Raw genomic sequence first — 22658 nt, 5'->3', positions numbered from 1 at the left:
TTAAGCTCATTCGTAAGATGAGCTATAAACTTTGGCACGAACTTGACCTGTTCATTAAACAAGCCAAACCAAATTGAATATAATATTATTCAAATTTGAATCAAAAAGAGGAGAGAAAATCATAATATCCGTATTATGTTCCATTAATAAAAAGTTTCAGCAAGTATTCTTATATATGATATTTCAAAAAAAAAAAATTCCACAAGATTAGATAAGATAAAATTCACAACATCTTTTGCTGCAAACTGATTGAACCAACCCAATTATTTCAACAAACGTATAGTTCTCCAAGCATTTGATCATTCACTCAACCCAAGTCATCCACCTGAACGTGGATCCATCTTACCATAGGAAACAATAATCAGGCTAAAATCTCCAGAAAAATTGCGAAGATTGCCCTTGCTCAAGAGTATAGCAACCACATGTCAATTGATGACACACTGGCATTTTTCTGTACATATTTTGAAATATTTTCTAAGCATAAAGATTACTTGCCAATATAAGAATCTATTACAAATCATAGTATGCAACTATTACAAACTACGTAAGGGTGTAAAAAGGGTATGACCAGTTACAAGAGAACATAAAGCAAAGGCTATAAATGCCAGGTAGGACAATACCACAGATGATCTTGCCATTGCCGGGAACTTGTCCTTACCCCAATTGGACTCCCAGTCCTCAACACGGAAAGTAGCTGATGATGATGATGATAAGAGAAGATATGTCAACAACTGCAATATTAAACAAAGAGCTCAATTTTACTCAAGCAATCAACATAATAAGCCGTGGAATCAAGTAATGACAGTGTAGAACTTATAAAGTGGCCCTTTGTCCTTCTCTTCATTTGAGAGTTTCAAGGGTGAGCTCAAGGCTTCACCTCTGCAGTTGAGCAGGAGCTTAACTATAAGTTGCCATTAAAAGTAGCTTACAAAATGGTGAAAATTACAAATCAGGGAGAAGAAAATTTAAAGCACCTGATTTATTGCATTTGCATATACATCTTAACTGCTACAAGCCTACAAAGTCAAACTAACCTGCCCTTATTTATTATTTATTTAATAAATGGGGGATGGGAATGGCTTCAGCATTACTGCAAAAATCATTGATGGGCTTCAGGACTGGGCCATCTTGGCCTACTCATTTCTCCATCAAACTCTATTTTTCACTTTCAGCACGCGGTCTTATTTGACGACCAAAGTCTCAAGAAGCACACATGCTTCAAAAAAGAGAAAACAGAGCCTTCACCATTTGCAAACCCTTCACCATACGCTCACGGAAATCTTTCTCCTATATGCCACAATTCACCAGGTTCTCTCTTTACTTCTTTGATACCTCATTATCCCTCTTAAATACTTTCAGAACTTTTATCCCGTCAGAAACCATGTTTTTTCAGAGTCAAGGGTCCCAGAATTCCATTCTATGGGATACAATAACTTTGCCTCTTTTAAGCAATCAGAAACATACTTTAAATGTTCTATTCAAAGTACGTTCCTTTTCTGTATCTTTTGCTTTGTATTTTGAAGCATCAAAAAGTGGCATATTGCTAAACCTTGATCCTATAAAGTTAAGGGCCTGAAGTTGCATCCTAAGCCACTTTAAATACACCTTTCTTAATCCACGTTTGTAGTGAAAAAGTGAAAGGTGTCTTTATTCCTCACTTTAGTTGCAGCAAATATTGCTTGGACATTAAGCATTTCGACAATGCCAACTAGTGAAAGTAATCCCCTTCGCCAGTCAATTGAGTATCTCCTCAACACCAATACAAATACAAGCCATAGAATCTGAAAGTAAAAGGCAGCATCATACAGGGGAAAAGTTAGATATTGCTAAACAGTAGTAGTCCAAGAATCACCATGAACAATGGGACATGTGGGCCCAACACTTCAATCCTAAGCAACTCAGTACGGGACAATGACCCACAAAGACTCATATTATTAGTTAATTGAGAGTTTTTAGCAAACATGACATGAGCAATTGGAGATAAATCCACCGTCCATGGCCCATAGTGCACTCACCTTTACAGGATTATAGTGGTCCCTAATTTCTATAATTACTACAATTGAAACCACTGCCTGCCCACAAAATTAGAGCGACATGAACAAGGCGCCTTAGGTTAGGTAACAGCATTTAATAAAATAATGACCCAAAGAAAGGGACTTGCCTGATCTAGAGAGAAATCCAGGTAGTAACGGAGCTGATTCTGGGAAACAAGCTTCCCGGTAGCCAAAGAGTAGGCAAGATCATATGCTTGCAGGCCTGAGTACACAAAACCCATCACGTTCACTGACATACAGTACCTGCATCCACATAGCAAGAACTGCAAATCAAATCTCTGATATTTATTTTCTTTTCATCTCTGTTACTTGCACAAGTTAAATGATTCCTAAAACCAGAAGGGTAATAATTTTTATTTTATCTGGTCAATAAAACAGCAAGAAATAAGAACTATGAAAGCAAGTGATTTAAATGACTCATCACTGAAATGGTAACAGACCTGAACTCCTTGTAGCGATAGAAAGAGTCAAGAGCCCAACCCTCATTCTTATCAGCAGCCATGATCGAGAACGAAGCCAAACAAAAAACCAAACCAAAAAACCTAAAACCCAGCAAAGTCTTTCTCTTCACAATTTCCCTCTTCCTCCCTGAAATTGACAAATTCGCCCTTCTCCTGCTACTGCCACCGCCACCAGTAATACCATCTTCAGCTGATTTAACAACCTCATCATCTTGGGCGTCAGACCCGACCTTGGAAACATGCACTGCAGCTGCTGCCGCTGCCGCCGGGGGAGGAGGAGACGGAGGCTTTGCGGATTTGACATCTGGCGATGATGAGAATACATAACTGTGAGAGATTTGATCTTCCGGGGGAGATTTGTACTTGGATTGTTTGATTTGTGGAGGAGATAATGCATAGCAATGAGACATAGAGGAATGATCTAAGGAACAAGTGGAATCGGGTGGAGAATCAAAGCGTGAGGAAGAGAGTGTAGGAGGGGGTTTAGGAGGTGGTGAAGACCAAGAGTAGTGCATGGTGAGTGGTGGTGAATTTGAGATGGAGTGATTACGTTGTTCATCTACTTCTTGGAGCTGCGGCTCTTCTTCTTCTTCTCCTGGTAGTCGTTGATTATGCTCATTTTCTTGGACGTGGGGGTGCTGTTGCTGGGCATCTTCCTGGGTTTTCATGGTTTCTTGGATTTAGAGATACAGTTCTGAAATTAGCAATCAAAGTTTAGTATTGAAGTGAATATGGAGATTGCTTCTGGTATTGCCAATGTTGAATCCTGACAGTGCCCTGTGTAGACTTGACGCAGAAGGAAAGTAGGCGCTAGACGAGTCAAAGAACCTATGGTAACTAGTAAGAGAGTGGCAACCGGTTTGGTCGGGCGGGTATGAATTCGGATAATTTGGATCCGATTTATTTCGAATTGTATGTTATTTTACATTTTTTTAAATTAATCGTTTTTTAGTTATGAAAAAATATTTTAAAATTTTAAATTAATTTATGAATTTTGAATTATTTTATATTAATTTTTATAAAAATTATTTATTTTATCAATAAATTAATTGAATTAGTTTCAGATTAAATTATATACATTATCGTAATTAAATTTTTAATTCTAAGCAATTTAAATTTAAATTCAACTCAACTCAACTTAACTCAACTAAGCTTTTATCTCAAAAATTTGGGGTCGGCTATATGGATTCGCTTTCTCCACTCTGAACGATTTTGGGTTAAATTCTCAGAAATGTGTAATGCATACGTAATGTAGGTAATGTTGTACTACTCTCCTCCAAGTCAATTTAGGTCTATCCCTTTTTTTTTTCTTTCTATCCTCTAACCTAATGTGCTCTACTTGTCTAACTGGAACCTCCGTATGTCTACGCTTCACATCACCAAACCACCTCAATCTCCCTTCTCTCAACTTATCTTCAATTGGCACCACCCCTGCCTTTTCTCTAATATTTTTATTACGGACTTTATCTAGTCTAGTATGGCCACTCATCCACCTTAACATTCTCATCTCTGCAACTCTTATCTTAGATGCATATGACTCTTTCAGTGCCCAACACTCACTACCATATAACATAGCCGGTTGTATGGCTGTACGGTAAAACTTTCCTTTCAATTTATTGGGAATCTTACGATCACATAAAACTCCCGTGGCAAGTCTCCAGCTTTAATCCTATTACTAACATCCTCCTCACATCCCCCATCTACTTGAAGGACTGAGCCTAGATATTTAAAGTGATTACTTTGGGGCAGTATCACTTCATTCAAACTAACTCCTTCCCTATCACCAGTTTGGCCTTCACTGAACTTGCAATGCATGTATTCTATCTTCGTTCTACTTAACTTAAAACCCTTTGACTCTAGAGTACTTCTCTAAAGTTTCAGCTTTCTATTGACTCCTTCTCGTGTCTCATCTATCAGAACAATATCATCCGCAAACATCATGCACCAAGGAATACTCTCTTGTATATGTTTCGTCAGTTCATCTAAAACTAATGTAAAAAGGTAAGGGCTTATGGCTGATCCATGGTGTAATCCAATTGAAATCGGAAAATCTCTTGTGTCCCCTCCCACTGTACGCACAATAGTAGTTGCTCCTTCATACATATCTTTCAATACTTGTATGTACCTAATAGATACCCTTTTTTGTTCTAACACATTCCATAAGATCTCTCTTGGAACACTATCATAAGCCTTCTCCAAATCAATAAAAACCATGTGTAGATCTTTCTTCACATCTCTATATTTCTCCATCAAGCTTTTAATGAGAAAGATCGCTTCAATGGTTGAACGACCGGGCATGAAACCAAATTGATTGAGAGAGAAGTATCATGACGTAGTCGATGCTCCACAACTCTCTCCCACAACTTCATAGTATAGCTCATGAGTTTAATTTCCCTATAGTTTGAGCAACTCCGTATGTCTCCCTTATTTTTAAAAATAGGTACTAAAATACTCTTCCTCCATTCATCAGGCATTTTCTTTGAGTTTAAAATCTTATTAAATAATTTAGTTAACCATGCCACTCCCATATCTCCCAAATACTTCCACACTTCAATTGGTATTTTATCGGGTCCATAGGCTTTACCCACTTTCATTCTCTTAAGTGCTTCCTTTACTTCTAAAGATCTAATCCTTCTAGTATAATTCACATTCTTTTCTATTGTTCTATAATCTATATTCACGCTATTACCATTTTGACTATTATTAAAGAGATCATTAAAAGGATTTCTCCATCTTTCTTTAATGTCCTCATCTTTCACCAATATTTTTCCTTCTTTATCCTTAATGCACCTAACTTGATTGAGATCTTGACATTTCCTTTCTCTCCTCCTTGCTAATCTATAAATATCTTTCTCCCCTTCTTTAGTTCCAAGTTTCTCATATAACTTTTCAAAGGCTTGTGCTCTTACTTGACTAACTGCCTTTTTTGCCTCTTTCTCTGCTATCTTGTACTGTTCATATGCCTCATTATTATCACATTTAGGTAATTTCTTATACCATTCCCTTTTTCTCTTCACTGCCTTTTGTACTTCCTCATTCCACCACCATCTCTCTTTTGAGGGTGGTCCATGTCCTTTAGACTCTCCAAGTACTTTTCTAGCTACTTCTCTAATCTTTGATGCCATCTGTATCCACATATCATTGGCTTCCATATCCAACTTCCATACTTCGGACTCAAGAAGCTCATTTTTGAACTTCACTTGCTTTACTCCTTTGAACTCCCACCACTTTGTTCGAGCTACACTATTTCTTCTGACCTTACTTGAATTGTTCCTAAACTTGACATCCAAGACTACCAATCGATGTTGACTTATTAAAGCTTCTCCTGGAATGAACTTGCAATCCTTGCATAGAGCTCTATTTGTCTTCCTAGTTAAGATGAAGTCGATTTGGTTTCTATGTTGCCCACTTTTGAAAGTCACTAAATGTGACTCTTTTTTTATAAAGTAGATATTTGCTAGTATTAGGTCGTATGCCATAGCAAAATCCAAGATGTTTTTCCCCTCCTCATTTCGACTGCCAAAACCAAAACCTTCATGAACATTCTCATAGCCTTGTCTATCACTTCCTACATGCCCATTCAAATCTCCACCAATGAAAACATTCTCTTTATTCGGTATGCTTTGCATTAAATCATCCATATCTTCCCAAAACATTTATTTACTCTCACTGTCTAGTCCTATTTGTGGGGTATAAGCACTAACTATATTTATTGTTTCTCCTTCTAGTACTAGCTTTACTAGTATAATTCTATCTCCTACTCTTTTCACAACTATTACTGCCTTTTTCAATGTCCTATCTATGATTATGCCCACTCAGTTCTTGTTTTTCTCCTTTCCTGTAGACCACAGTTTGTACCCTGAATTACTCATTTTCTTACTTTTCTCTCTTACCCATTTAGTGATATTATTATCCATTATAATATTAACTAGGCAAAAAATATAGCTATTAATAAATTTGATTAATATATTTAATTTTCATTTTCATTATATGAAAATAAAATAATATTCTAAATTTATTATTAGTTAACTTTTATCTTACAATTCTTTGAATAAACATTTCATATTTCATAATATTATAAAAATAAAAAAAAAATTATTGATAAAAATAATAAAAAAATATAACAATAAAATAGAAATATATATTAAAAATATAAAATAATTTGATATTAAAATATTAACATTTTTTTATATTCTCTTAATATAATATATTTAAATATTATTTTTATTAAATAATATCAATATTATTATTAAAAAAATATTAATAATCTGACGAGCATTGGCTAATATTATATATATAATTATTTCTATTATAATAAATAGAATTTATATACTTTTATTGAATAAATATAATTAAAATAATAAAATAAATAAAATAATTTTTTTTATTTCAAATAAATAATTTATTTAATATATATATATATATATATATATTTATTTAATTAATTAATTATAAATACGTTTAAATTTCATTTATTTTTAAATTTTAAATGTATAAGAAAAATAAATCTTAAAATCTTTAACCATAATGTCAAAGAAATACTCAAATTTTTACCTTTTTCTTTAAATCTTTATATAGAATTAATTGTAAATTTCACTACTTCATAACCAACAGTTAAGAAAATAACATAAAAGTCTAATCATTTTAATTTCTCAAATTTCTTTACCTCCAAAATTAAAATAAAATTGAACATATTTTTTTGTTAATTTCATTTAATTTTACTAATCATTTAATTTTACTGGTAATTTCATTTAATTTCACTTTTTTTAATGTAAATCTGGGTATTATTAATTAGTTTTTATATCATTATTCTTATTTAAATTTGCAAATAATAATAAAAACATTTATAAAGATTTTCTTGGTACCATAGTAACTAATAGTCATTACTCATAATTGCTTAAAACATCACAAGTGTTAAATAAATTATAATTTCACATGACATAATTAAATAAATTATATATTTTAATTAATTTTTTCTTCTCAACTGAATTGTATAAAATAAAATTTAAAAAAAATAAATTGAATTGAACCGAATTACCTAGTCCTCTCATCCAAATTCTTTTATTTTTGCAGTAAAAGAACCATAATTAGAGATAAATACCCTTATTTTAAAAATACGCTTAGGACCCAGGAGCCACTACCTTCAAGCTCCCATGAAAACATTCAAAGGACTTAAAAAGGCATATGGGTCTGCTGATTGCTCATTGCTGTGCCATAAGGAGAAGAGTTGGGGGCAAGAACTGGTGAAGCAGACAAGAAATTCTCCGTTGGATTTGTTTTCTCATTCATTTGACATTCCTCCATCTCTTAAAAAACCCAGCCAAGGCAAAAAACCAAAAAAAATGGTCAGGAAAAAAAAATCCAAATCCTAGACTCTTTTCTCGAGGACAAGCATGTGGAGCGCATAAAATATTGGCACCAATCCTGGCTATGCCCATGCCTTGGAGCCAGAACTAACAAATGGAACAAGCAAGTCACCAGCATGATTTCCATTTCCATCAACAGTATTAAGATCAGTGGAGGCATCAAGCTAAGAGCTTAACAACCTCAAGAGAAGCAAAGCCACCAGCAGCAGCACAATGAAGTGTCGTGGCCCCATCAGAACAACACGCCTATTAGCATCAACACAGTCCATTTCCAAGATATAATTCAAGACATCTTTGCTGCCATATAAGGCAGCAATCAAGAGGGATGTCCTCCCCTCAAATCCCATCTTTTTTTAAGCCAATTTTCCTTCCATACCACAAGCCTGGCTAGTCAACATCACCAGAAGTAGACATCACTTCACTCGAGTGAAGAAAACTTTGTGAAAGTGAAACAGTAGAGAGATGAAACGTGTGCAAGATTAAAGAAACTTGAGACTTGGAGAGCAAGGGATTCTGTTGATATGGAATGACGGAGGCAGTTTAGGGTTTTAAAACTATTCTCTCTCTTTTACTAAAGATTCTAACGAGAAAATGGGTTGATAATGGATGAAAGGACCTATATGTTACAGGAGAAAAACGTTAGGGACAATGAAATGAGTTTTTGAAAATATGGGGACTGACTTGTTAATAATAACAACACTCAGGGACTAAATCATAAATCACCATATAAAAGATACTCATCCATTTGAAGATGTTCAATATTGTTCAAGAACAACCAGAGAACCAGCCTATGATTAAGTTTTTCCACTTCCATAATGATAATAACAAGCTGAATTCTTACAACAGAGTATGAAATTAGTGTCTAAATCAAAACATCTTGGACTGCCAATTGGACTATAATACTCTGTTCGGCAGTGTACAGAGAGAATTATTAAATGCTTTGCATAAGTGAGAGGTGCACCTAAAGCTATAAGAGTATATTTGATTCAACTGTTCAATGTAACTAGTGAATAATAAATATTCACACAGCTGAACCCATCTATTGGGTCAACTCTTTAGAACGGCAGCCGCTAGACGACCTATCAACTGCTTTTTTGATCAGCTAAACAAATATATTTGCTCATGAACTGCCATACTAATTTTTTATTATTTGACAAAGATAACCTAATCGGTTCAAAGCTTTGTTTGATCGGGTTGACTATTTTTATTCCTCCAACGAGGTCCTTCGGTCAGTAGCTCATTCAGTCGAACAGCTTACCTCAAATCACGAGTTTAGACGTTGGCCCTTAATTCAGACTAGCAATTAGTGTTCATGCACTTTATAATGCTCGGTACCATATGATAATTTAAACAAACATATATATATATACATATATATATATATATATATATATATATATATATACAATTATTTTTTATTATTTCTCAATTCTTTTTCCAAATTTTTATAACAGTAAAAGATAAAATGATATTTGGTATTATTATTAAAATGTTTTTTAAATATATTAATTAAAAAGTATTATAAATTAAATAAAATTTGATACTTTAATTTTAAAATATTAAAATAATTTTTTATCAATATTTACAATAATGTTTTCAATATATATATATATTGTGAATATCAATACTAAATAGAATCATAATTTTTATTTTTTTTATTTCTTATATTATTGAATTACAATTTCTTTAAATTATTTATTTATCTATTTCAATAATAAATAAATGTTATGATATAATAAATTGATAATTATATGTTTATTCTAATAATAAAATAAATTATGTAACAAATCAATAATTGAATATTTATTTCAATAAATATATAAATTATATGATGTATCTTTATTAGTAGACATGATTTTACAAAATAATTAACATAAATTAGCTACAATCAACTTTTCGTCATTAGCTATCACTAATAGTAACAATTATCGATTGTATCCAACAATACAAATAAACAAGCCGTTATGTTACAGTCATTAGACTACTCCACACGTTCCAAAAAGATTGCTATATCAAAAGCAAAATTTAATGCCTTCACAAATATAAAACAGTAGATACTAGATATGCCACCAACCAACCCTCGATGGCATGCCCTTCTTTCACTCCACATCTTGGGGAGATAAAACATATTTATGAATGGAGAATATTAATTATTGATCAGAAGTCAAATTATACAATGCACATGCTGCAACCTAGAAAATACCATCACTATGGTACACAATTAAGCTCTTTCCTACAATCTATGAAATGGATTGAAGTTTCACAGTACTATAAAAAATTTGCATCACATCTCAACTTTAGAATAACTTAACTAAGATGTGCTTTGGGAGGAAAAGAATTCATGAGCCTCATGGTACTGCTTTAAGACCACATTATGTAGAGGATGGACGGGTTCCAAAAGATTCGAGTAGGGACCTAACACCGCCTTTGGCAGAGGTGGAGAATTCTCATCCTTCGACCAGCTATACTGACATACAGAGAGGCCACTTAAACAATAGCACGTGTGATAATAGTCCTTGGCCTTCCCAGGTTTGTCTCTGAATCCACCCCCCTGTTCCTGCAATGGCAACATTATGCAAGAATCTATTACGTCACAAATTTTCTAAATTACATAAATATTCAAATATCAGCAATGCAAGTAACGACAATGGTCTTCAAGAGGGGTTGGTATCAGCAATATTGGTTCACTGCTTGCGGTACTTGTGGTGATGATTAGCTAATCGCATGCAGGAATGCTAGTGATGACATTGTCACCAGAAGTAATTGTAGTGACAGCAGGAACGGTGAAAGTGACAGTGGAGATCCACCAATGAATTTGTGATGGTTAATGATGGTGGTTGAAATAGTGGTGGTGGCTGTGGTCCTTTAGTGGAATAGTTACAATGATGGCAACGTAACACCGATGACAACGATGGTAAAGGCCATTAACTTTTTGTTTAGCCATGATGAAAAGCAAAAAGTCACAAATAAGGACATATTAGTCTATGGTTTTTCCGGGTAAAGCCTTTCTTTTAATTTTGCTTTTCGTATGTTAAAATCTGTTCTCTCATAAAAACATAACATTAAATGCAGCATTTCTCAGCACGTGAAGCAAAAGATGCCAGAAGTTTCAAGCCAAAAAGGTAGCACTTCAGGCTTTTTCAGAACATCACATAAAGCAATAATGTGATATGAGAAATAGTCAAGCAGGCATAAAAAGCTATTAATTATCGAATTATGTTTCCTTCCACCGCCCTTCCACCCACACACCAACCCCTCCCCTGCCTTCTCTTCTCCCCTTCTTCTTTTTTCCCCTTATTATCATTGATAGAACTAATTTTCTAATATATACCTGTGAGCAAAGAATTATGTACTGCTGCAAGGCTATGCTGTGAAAAAGGGGCTCCATTTCTCCATGTCCTACTGAAAAGGCACCACAGACATGTAAACAAATAATAAAATGATAAAGAAATCCTATGATTAGTTGTGCAAGTTCAAGAGAGAATACAACATGAACAAGAGCAGAACGCCATTATTAGAAGAAAATGGGAATAAAGATGCCTTTACCATTTCTAAATGAACTTACCTCCCTGTTTCATATGGCAAGTCTCATCCGTCTCTGATGAATTTCCATCTGTAAGTTCTCCTTCAGAAGTGCTATCTGTAGCACAATCTCCTTCAGCATCGGAAAAAGCCACACGTTTACCATTAACTGAATGTAATCTTTGCAATAGTGCAAATACACTTCCCTGATTAATTCTCATTGTTAATGAACCATAAATCTGAAGAAACACTGATAACTGACAATAAGATATAACATCACCTGCCAGAAGGAGTAGCAGCCATCAACCAATTTGTTTGTTCTCCCCTGAAATCCACACTCTACTCCTTGTCGAAATACTACCCAATCCTAATACAAAATCCAACAATCAAAATACACGAGCTAATGAAAGTTACAAGCAAAACTTTACCTTCAAGGTTACATTCAACAAACAAAAGCACAATGCACAGTAATTTACACAACCAGATAAATAACAGCCATGAATTATCAATGAAGGCAACATGATCTTACAAGTAAACCAGCCAAGTCCAAACGATTGGCCTCATTGATCAAAATCATTGCTGCCAGTCCACAAAATGTGTATCTGATGGTAAAATCATTAGATCTGTGAGAGGCAATGCATGGGATAAAACGAAAACAGAGGCCAGAACATTTAAAGGACATTAACATGTACCTTAACATGGGATAATATTATCTCTTAAAAGTAATATGGTCGAGGGGAAGAGAGAAAGGAAGGGAGATAAGAATAAAGAAACATACCCACCATGAGCTTCAGAGCCAGGTTCTCCTGCAATACCACCTTCATAAGTCTGACAGCTGAAGCAGCATACAAGAAAGAAATGCTTTTAGTTGCTCGCATATCAGGAAACATATATCAAGGCAAATGCAATATCATGAAATTAATTTGTATGCAAAGAAAAGTTCTGCTAAGGCTCCATTTGGTGAATGTAATAGCTTAAAAGAGGAGAAGAAGAAGAAGAAGGAGAAGGAGAAAAGACAAAGCAACTTCAGAAAACCAAGCGGAAACTAAACCTCATAAGAATATCTATAAACATAGTTAAACAGTCACAATGCAGACAAGAGCTTTAGAAAGCAATGCCCATTGCAAGGCAGCCAACTAATTGCATGAATCCCTATCTGCCTGTACATAGTGGCAGCCTCACAAGACTCAATTCCTATTTACAGATGAATTCCTATCTATGATAACATCATGTATTGCAACATCATATGTTCCTCATGAACTCCTATCTATGATCATGTCATTTTTTGAAATCAGAGGATTTTACGGATAGTTTCATAAGCCTATGATGTTCATGTTCCATTGTATACATTGAGCTTTCAACAAGTCATCCACAATCACTGTCAGATATTACTAGTCCACATTGTAAATGAGAAGCTTAGATCAGTTAAGTTACAAATGGTAACTAAGCACAGCCATAGATAAGAGCTGCAGGTGGTTTTTTAGAAATGGTTTTTCAAAGAAACTCATGAATCCAACTCTTGATAACATGATAACAAAATAATTCCACATTAAGTTCAGACCTTCCCAAATTACCTTACTCGTATTCTACCTCATAATCTGGTCAAGTTAATAACAAGCCAATTGAACATTGGCTAGGCATTCTAGCAAACTTATACACATGGTCATTTGCATGACCTAAATTATGCCAAGGAAAGGAAACCAATGATGAAACTTTCATCTAATCTTCCCACAGCAATACCCAGCAAATTCTTGGAATAAATCCTTAAGCATGCTCTCTCAAGTGAAAGCTAAAAATTTTGCAGCGAAAAGGACAAAAGAACCAGAAACCAATTCCGAAAATAAAGGCTTGAGTAGGCACATTTTTATGCAACATAAGATGAGAGAAATTCATGAACAAATAGACGGTATCTTCACATAGGACAAAACAGGACAAGAGCCATTACAAGGAAAAATAAACACTAATAGAACTATACTTTCCAACCAAAGCAGTATAAAGTATAGCTGGTGGTAATGCACACAAACAGACTCTACAGAAGAAAACATAAATTTACTTCATATGAAACATTTTGAATATTAGGCTTGAGAGTTAATCTAATTGTCTCTGTATTTGAATATGATTCTATAGATTGGCATGTAATCTTTCAGTTCTATTTACACCATAAATATCAATGGATGTTTCTCCTATCAGTAATAGAGAATTATTCATAAGTAACATTCATATGGTATCAAGAAACACTAAGAGTTTTTTTTTTTCCCCCCAAAAAAAATGTTCTCTAAGATTTCTTATCTTCTTTAGTGTTATTTTCCCTGCGTAATTTATCTTTTCTGCTTCTCAATTTATGTTTATAGTTTTTCCTTCCTTCTATACTATTCTTCCATGTTTCCATAACTTCAAGAATAAGCTTCTAGAACATGTAGGCAATATCAAATATTTTATATGGGAAATCATTGTCTAGGGCAGGAATTATACTCCCTGTAGACAGAAAGTGGAAAGTGGTGGACCCCACACGTCAAAGCATGCATAGTGGGAGCATGCTTCCTTAATATGCAATAATTTCTTATTGTAAAATGTAAATGCACATCTAAAAGTTTATAGTACAATAATGTGATGGTTTTATGGGTTGTAAGCACAGTTCACTACATGCATCGTAAGAGTTATTCCAGAAAGTAAACCAACAAAGCCTGAAAAAATCACCACACAAATGAAAGAGAATAAACAGGTATGGTTCCACAACAATGACCAAGGCCAACAAAAACCAACCTTAAGATGTAATTACCAACATCCTCAATCAGCTCATCATCCAAAATGTTGAGAATACTTGCAACCTGGTTAGAACAGGAAGATTGACATATTACAAAGCAAAGCAACATTGTAGAAGCCAAATTAAAATAAATTCAGAAAGCAAGACAGCGGAGCGCGTGCGCGCACGCGGGCACACACACACACAGATGCAATGACAGAACTTATGAATGAAACCGTATAAGGTGCAAGCATCAACAGATAGACAAAACTTCAGAAGAACTTAGGTGAAACATAGTGGAATTGCAGTAGCTCTATGGCTTAACCTTCTCCGCTTTTCCTTCTCTTTTGTTTCAATCATTGCTTTCCCATGTTATCTTATATGCAGAAAATCTTTTGCAATTTGAAGGTAGAAAGAGTGATAGACAACCCTTTTGACGTAATTGTATGGTTGAACCAAATAATACCATAGATGATAACAAAGTGCTTTCAATTCTGTTAATAAATTGCATATGATGTTCAGGTCACAGAAAAACATGTTTAAACTAAAAGATATCAAGGCAACTTGAGGGTATTGTCTTATGAATACCAGTGTACACGTATGTACATGATGGATTCCTAGAAAGAAGCTGTTATAGCTGACTTACTGAAATGGCTGTGTAGCAAGCCCGCACATCAATTTCCCCAGCATCATGCATCCTATATGGTTAAAAAGATGGGTGAAAGTCAGAACTTTTTATGAACAAACATGTCTACATGGAAATGAATAAAAGCAAAAAAAACCGGTCTGCATGGACAATTGGCATATTGCAAGGACTGTGAATAGTAACTCAGATTCAGAAAAAAAAAACAATGTGCAACATTGAAAATTTATTTAAGGGATAGACTATTTGAAACAAGAGAGCTTCAGACACAACGTCATCCTCCTCTAAAACATATACACAATGCATGCAAGCATATGCAAGTGTGGCACTTGTGCAAAGTCAATTACTTGTAACTGCAGAAAGGAAGATGAAATCACACCTGAATGCCCCACTTGAGTCTTTCATTCGCCGCAAAAAAGCATACAATTTTTCTCTGAAATATTTAAAATCAATTCAAAAGGGATACAATATAATATTGCAACATTGATGAATTCTTCAAAAGTAGCAAAAACTGACCACCTATTAATAGACGACAAAGCTCTACGTCCGCCCAAAGTAATAAGTGAATTAACTGCAGCATAAGTTGTTGCAAGGTGAGGCATCTGAGACAGAAAAATATACGTTAATGTTGACTGGATAGCAATGAACAATTTAATGGGAAAATGACAAAATCACAAAGAAATAGAAAAGTTTGAAAATCCTTTAGATCTGCACAAGCAAAAGCCCTAGTGTTCTTCAAGACACAAGGAACTATTAATGACAATTTTATATTAGCTCAAGAAGGCCACATAAAGAAATATAGCCATTTTCTATATATATGTAGCCATGACACATCAATACATCAACAGTGTATCCATTCGCATGTAACAAAAATAACACAGTTCCCAAACCACCCAATATGACAACAGATCGTCCCCATTTCTCAGGAAAAAAATGCAATGAAAGTTACATTGGACATAGCTATTAATTTTATTAGCCTACAGAAAGGGTACCTAGTCTAACATATTAATTGTCACTGTTTAGAAGGCAGAAACAAATCAGACCGGAGGATGAGAAGGTTTCAGGGCTAAAGATTGGGTAAATTTAGTTCACACAAAAATTATGATGAAATGAAGGAAATATCAAAAATAATAATTGACAACAAGAAGTTTCCTTGCCAAATACTGAAACACTTGCCTGTCCAGGTCCACCACCATATCCACCATTCGGATCCTGCCAATACCAGATACCCAAAAATACAATAAATATGAATTATTAGCTCAACTAAGCCTCATCCTTAAAGAGCATAAATATAAGCCCAAAAAGAAAAGTAAAGCAAATTAGATAATGTCATTTATTTCAACTGAATCAGAAATCTTCAACCCCACCCCCCTCACCCACCAAAAAAAAAAAAAAAAAACAGAAAGAAAAAGGGGAAGGAGGAGGGAAGGGGGGGTAAGAGCTGTAGCAGTGGCTTTGGCTGCTCTTCAAAGAGGGGAATGTGCATTAATAATTGAAACAATTGTGTCCTCTGATATCTCATTGAATGCTATATTTTACAAACATTTACCAATCCAAGATAAGGGCATAGGCCTTCTCCTGATCTTCTCCATGAATGATAGAAGCACAAAACAAAATCAAAGGCAAAAAGATTGATAATGTGAGTTGCAGCAAAGATGAAGTAAGTTTGATATTGCCTCTATGTGCATTGCAATTGCACATGTGCACATATATTATATGTATCATATCAATATAGCCCTTTAGTTATATCAGAATGCCAATGTAAATATTTATAACTTCTCTGCATTCAAATATTGCGCACATAACTATGCATTTACATAGGAATATAGAAATAATTTGCTGTAGCCAAATATAAATTTAAGAATTCTAATGATAGTTAAGCAAATTAAGTTTCTATGAGAATCTATTTGAACATGATACCTGACAATGCTTAAGAAAGTCAATGGCATTATTTTCTAGTTCATAATCGATAGACTCCCCCAATAAAGCAATTGAGTGCAGAATCCAGTAGCAAAGCCAAGGTCGACTGCACAAAGCAAAATTGTGTACCAAGAAATGAAATAAAATCAACTTTAGCATATGAGTAACTTTTCAACATAGTTGAGCATCACATGTAAACAAAAGCAGGTCCATTATGTGTCACTGCAGTCAAAGATAAAATATCATTTTCCATAATTAAATCTTCCTCAATTAAACTAGCTAAAGTAAATCATACATAGAAAAACTTAAGACCACTTTTCCCAAATTATAAAATGGGTCACTTATATTAATTTGCACCATCATCTATGCTTATGAAATCATACCCCGTCACTACTCAATTTTGGCAGATAGTCGACATGAAGTTCTAGAAGACAAAGAAAGAAAAGATTGAACGTTTTCCTTTCTAAATGTAGCAAACAATTAAAACATTTATATTGAAATAAAATACGAAAAATTGCTTTTAAATACTTTTAAGAAGACAGGTGGAAAAAGGTTTAAAAGGGAAAAAAGCCAACTTCATGCAGTTTTCAAGTATTTTCCTTTCCATGTTCACTTACTCTATTCAAGAACCCATGAAGCCATAAAATATCTATGCCATAATGAAATGGTGTGGTAGCCTCAGAAACTCGGTTTTTTCATCCTGGAAGGATTCATGGCGACTACTAAAGCAATTGAATTGCAAAGTACATGTAAATTTCCAATTAAACCAAATATCAACTTTGTTTAGGAAGTAATTTTATTTTTAAAAAACTTAATATCTTCATTATGTGCATACAGGATTAGGGCTTTCATACAAATAGGACTTACCATGACACTACCTCTTTGATATGAAACGAACTTTCATTGAGCATAGAGTGAAAAGTCTTTCACTTTACATGCATACAAATAGGAATCTCACACGGATAATAGGTACTGAGCCATTATTACCCAATCTAATAAAACACAACATTTTTGAATCCAAATACCCAACATAAGGAGAAAAAAGTATTTTGATCTAGGGATCAGATTTCAAACAGTTCTTATGCACTAAACCCACAAAGTATAACTGTATAACAGCACTACTTGCCAGTATGAGCGGCTAACATCACTGAGCAAGCAACCCCAAACACAAAGAAATTGAAATTTCAGCAGAAGTTACAAGTTCAATCAGGTAGAAAACTATAAACTAAAGAAGATAGAGAGACGCACTTAGCATCCAATACCACAAAGGAAGAACTGAGTTGCATTAGTCCTTTGTTTAGATACTCTATATGACTGTCACGTTGAAGCTCTAACCTGTAAAACCAAATCAAATTCACAATTTCACCTTGAAGTGAAAACAACAACAACAACGACGACAACAACAACAACAACAACAATAATAATAACAATAATAATAATAATAATAATAAATTTTATTCAATCGATGATCAATCAATAGTGAGAATTGTTACATTAAGTTTTGAGCCTTGGTAGGGATATTAGCGAAGATATCGTAGATCTGGAAAACTTGATCCTGAACCATCCATTGCTCGTGTTGGGTCACCGTCGCCCGACGTTGATTCGACGATTCCGCTGAGTCCATTCGTTCTGACCACTCCTTGAGAGCTGCACAGTAAAACTGCTTTGACTCTGGTGTCTGAGTCGATCACTCGCAATTCACAACTGGCTTTGCGTCATGGATTTTACTTTTTCAATCATCTATGAATAAAGTTTTTTTTTTTTTTAATTATGCTGATTATGTATTAATTTATATAAGTTTAATATTTTTATTTTTTTTATTTAATAACTCAATAGATCAGACTGATTCTCAGTTAATTAATTAATATTTTTTCTATTCATGAAAATTAAATATTCGATCTCATTTAATAAGTAAAAATATCAAATTACTCGTTTCAAGAATTAATTAATAAAAAAATATTATTTTACTGTTTTCAAAAATAATAATAATAATTCTTTTTTTTTTCGGCATTTTTCTCGAGATAATTTATAGAGCCCATTAACTCAAGGAAAGCCCAATACTTTTAAACATTCAACCAACTAAATTGTTGGAGCAGTAAGCTATAAGTATTGTTTTTTTAGATAACCTGTAATTTAGTAAGATTTGACAAAATTTAGTATTTATATTTTTAAAATTCAATAATTTAATTTTTTAAATTTAATAAAATTTATAATTTAGCCTTTATCATTAGAATTTTAATTAAGTTATTGCTAATCTTAGCAAAAATAAGCAAAATGACATTAACTTTATTTTAATATAAAAATAATTTAGTCTCTAAAATTTTATTTATTAAAAATTTAATCCTTAAAATTTAATTAAACCTACAAATTATTCATTATAATTTTAAAATCAAATAATTTAATTCTTAACATTTTAATAAATCTACAAGCTAATCATTATCATTAGAATTATAGCTAATTCCCCATTAAATTTAGTAAAAATACTAAAATATTTTTAACTATTTTCAATATAAAAACAATGGTCTTTGAAATTTTATTTTAATAACAAATTGCATCTATATTCATTTTTTTTTCTTTTTTTATATATAACAATATAATATAATATATGAAAATATAATAAATTGACACATATATATATCATTAAAATAATAATGACAAATAGAATTTTACAAAATTATAAGGGTTTATTTATAAATTGTTATAATATTTAAGAATCAATTTGTAAAATCTATCGATGATTTTGTAATGAACCAAAATTTTTAAAAACCTTAAAATAATTAATTTATATTTTAATAATTAAATTTTTTTAATCTAATGGGACACACATTTTAAAAATATAGGGACTCAAATGTTAATAAAACAAAATTTTAGGGACTAAATTATTAAAAAAATAAAGCTTTAGGGACTAAACTATTTTTAAATTAAAAATAAAGATAAAAGCATTTTAGTTATTTTTGTTTAAATTACCAATAACTTTTGGTGGGGACTAAATTATAAATTTTATCAAATTTCATAAACTAAATTGTTTAGTTTTGAAAATATATAAACTAAATTGTAAGTTTTGTCAAGCCCCAAAAATTAAATTGTAGTTTACGTTTTTTATATATAAGCTAAATATGTCATTTCACACCTTAACTTTATCAAAAAATCTCCTAGCATCCTAAACTTTTAAAATATTCCACAACACACTTCAAACTCCTATACAGTAGAATTAAAATATCCTTAAAATCGAGGGTGAACTACAATCACGCTGACATGGCGATCTACTGACTAGAATCTGAAACATATTTTAATTCTGCGTGCTACATAAATTCTTTTAATAAAATTTAAATTTTAACAATAACTAGGACTTTATTTTTATAATTTTTTTTACAAACTCTAATGTAACGATCTGGCTCCAATCACTAGAGGAATTGTCCGCTTTGGCTATAAGTCTCACGGTTTTGTCCCATAGATGAAATGGAGAACTTCTCAAGAGGTCACCCATCCTAGGATTACTCTTAATCAAGCACGCTTAACCCTGAAGTTCTTCCTACTCTCCAGATCATTCCACCAAAAGGTGCATCTAGTGATTAGTTCTCTCATTTTATATATCATTACTTTTTGAATCCAAGATCATTTCCGTGCTTTGCTGATTTGGGATTTGCCTAAGAGACCTTTCTCCCCCCCCTTTCGGGACTCAGCGTCCTTGCTGAGATTTGCCCCACCATCGCCCAAGAGGACATGCGAGCAGCTCTAATACTAATTGTAATGATCGGGCTCTAGCCACTAGAGGAATTGTCTGCTTTGGCTATAAGCCTCATGGTTTTGTCCCATAGATGAAATGGAAAACTTCCCAGGAGATCACCCATCCTAGGATTTCTCTCAAGCGAGCACGCTTAACCCTGGAATTCTTCCAACTCTCCAGGTCATTCCACTAAAAGACGTCTCTAGTGATTAGTTCCCCATTTTATATATCATTACTTTTTGAACCCAATACCATCTCCGTGCTTTGCCGATGTGGGATTATCTAATACCACTAAAACATGTCACACCTTATCCCTCTGTAAGGCATAACATGATCTCGTACACCTAATGAATTACCGACTCCATCTACCGATAACCCATAAATACATTACAAAAGATTTTAAAACAATTTTCTTACTTTTTGAAAGTGGTGAGCTTTTATAGCAGGTATTAAAAACATTTAATTGAAGTTTAAAAACTAGTTAAGATTTTTGTCTATTTTTTATTTTTACGCAAATTTTGAAAAAATTTCAACAGAGTGCCGTCTATATTTGAGAAAAACAATTCTTCAAACACCTGTAAAAACACTTCCAATAATTTATTTCATCAAAATCAATCACTACCACAACACAAATCAACATCATTTCTCCCAACTCCATAATTCAAAACAATTCTCAATTCAATTGTCTTTAAAAATAATACTAAATAACTTCATTTATATTTTATTAAAGAAAAATCAATTTACATTCATCATCCCAAAATTTACATTAGAAAATCCAAAATAATATTATTACAAAATTTATACAACTGCTCAAGACCAGTTTATACATGTACATACATTTATATATACCAAAATAAACATTGCAATCAGGGTATAAAATTATACCCGACAAAATCTCAAGGATGTAGCTCCGAGATCCTCAGCAACTCACTCTGCTGTTCTCCTAGTCTCTCTATCTGTGATAGCAATAAATAACCATTGCTGAGTACTATGACTCAGTGGTGCACAACATACGAAAATACAATTTATGCATAAATCAAATCACATTTCTTCAAATATTGTACTGAAAATGAAAAACATATACAAAATACAATTTATAATTTTAGTCAAACAGTCTCATTTCGGAAGTCTCAAAACAAATTTCATAAAAACACAGAGTTATATCATGCCATCAGAACAATATTCATCTCAATAGCTAGAGGCTTATGAGGAATCACAAGGCTAGCTAGCTCAATCTATGGGTACCCATTCAATTTCTTCCTCTACTGGCACACATCTCAACACTTCAGCCAGAGAGGGAATCAAAATTCAAAACTAATTCCTCCCACTATTCATGTTAGTGAGGCATTTAAATGTATGGTCATGACACTGTGGTTTCAAAACTGTCTTAGCAATTTACTAAACATTTATTGCCAATTCAAACACATACAATTAAACTTTCAACAATTTATGTCAAAAGCATAATGTACATTTCAATCACCATTTTGCAATATAAGTAAATCACAATTCATTTCATGCAATTTGCAAAGGAATTTTAAAGAATATTTATGTTGTGCACAAACTTTATGCGAATCGCCTCTTGGCATTGACTCGATGCCTCGGGTTCTTTCCCGGTATTATTTTTTACTGAAATACACAATTTTACTGTGTTTCAGTATTATAATTTATCATAAGTCCAAAAATAAATTTAAATCTATTTATATTAAAGGTCCCTTAGATAAATCCCACATCGGCAAAGCACGGAAATGGTCTTGAGTTCAAAAAGTAATGATCTATAAAATAGAGAAACTAATCACTAGAGGCGCCTTCTGGTGAAATGTCCTGGAGAGTTGGAAAAACCCCAGGGTTAAACATGCTCGTTTGAGAGAAATCCTAGGATGGGTGACCTCCTGGGAAGTTCTCCATTTCACCTATGGGACAAAACTGTGAGGTTTATGGCCAAAGCGGACAATTCTTCTAGTGGTTGGAGCCCGATCTTTACATCTACTTTAAAATACTGTCCACAAGAACGATAATTTTGAAACAGAAATCCTTTTTTTTTTCTCTCCAATATTACTATGATTATACTTATATTAAATGGGAAAACACTTTTACTGTTGATAAAAACAATAAAAACAATTAAAGTATTATTTATTTGCTCTTTTGGTCTTTTCACTTTGCTTTTTTTTTTCTTTTTAAATTTTTTCTTATAACCAAATTTATTTAACATTTACGTAAAAAGA

The 22658-nt window shown here is 33.1% G+C and overlaps 2 protein-coding genes across 5 annotated transcripts; both read right to left on the bottom strand.

Annotated features, from left to right (window-relative positions):
- Positions 1-384: 384 nt before the first annotated feature.
- LOC110657536 (CASP-like protein 4A1) lies at positions 385-3351 on the bottom strand. 3 transcript variants are annotated; one of them, XM_058140879.1, is made up of 4 exons: positions 2495-3351; positions 2158-2297; positions 2016-2068; positions 385-731 (listed from the first exon to the last, which is right to left on the bottom strand). In XM_058140879.1, exons 1-4 carry the CDS (start codon positions 3181-3183, stop codon positions 534-536), a joined length of 1080 nt encoding a protein of 359 aa, XP_057996862.1. In that variant the 5' UTR covers positions 3184-3351; the 3' UTR covers positions 385-533. The 3 variants fall into 3 exon arrangements, with proteins under 3 accessions (XP_057996862.1, XP_021670476.2, XP_021670481.2); XM_021814784.2 differs by lacking the exon at positions 2016-2068 and having other exon boundaries at positions 2162-2297; positions 2495-3345; XM_021814789.2 differs by lacking the exons at positions 385-731; positions 2016-2068 and adding an exon at positions 739-1781 and having other exon boundaries at positions 2162-2297.
- A 6661-nt stretch (positions 3352-10012) lies between these two features.
- Positions 10013-18473, bottom strand: LOC110657557 (protein farnesyltransferase subunit beta). 2 transcript variants are annotated; one of them, XM_021814803.2, is made up of 14 exons: positions 18203-18473; positions 17958-18044; positions 16710-16815; positions 15966-16001; positions 15309-15391; positions 15169-15222; positions 14793-14844; positions 14167-14231; positions 12182-12238; positions 11933-12005; positions 11684-11770; positions 11447-11609; positions 11213-11280; positions 10013-10438 (listed from the first exon to the last, which is right to left on the bottom strand). In XM_021814803.2, the coding sequence occupies exons 1-14, from the start codon at positions 18331-18333 to the stop codon at positions 10193-10195; spliced, it is 1308 nt and encodes a 435-aa protein (XP_021670495.2). In that variant the 5' UTR covers positions 18334-18473; the 3' UTR covers positions 10013-10192. The 2 variants fall into 2 exon arrangements, with proteins under 2 accessions (XP_021670495.2, XP_021670487.2); XM_021814795.2 differs by having other exon boundaries at positions 11213-11283; positions 18203-18469.
- Positions 18474-22658: the final 4185 nt, after the last annotated feature.

The sequence above is a fragment of the Hevea brasiliensis genome, chromosome 18, assembly GCF_030052815.1.
Source record: "Hevea brasiliensis isolate MT/VB/25A 57/8 chromosome 18, ASM3005281v1, whole genome shotgun sequence".
Lineage (NCBI taxonomy): Eukaryota > Viridiplantae > Streptophyta > Magnoliopsida > Malpighiales > Euphorbiaceae > Hevea > Hevea brasiliensis.
The sequence above is the reverse complement of the archived record's forward strand: the minus strand, read 5'-3'. Positions and strand labels throughout refer to the sequence as shown.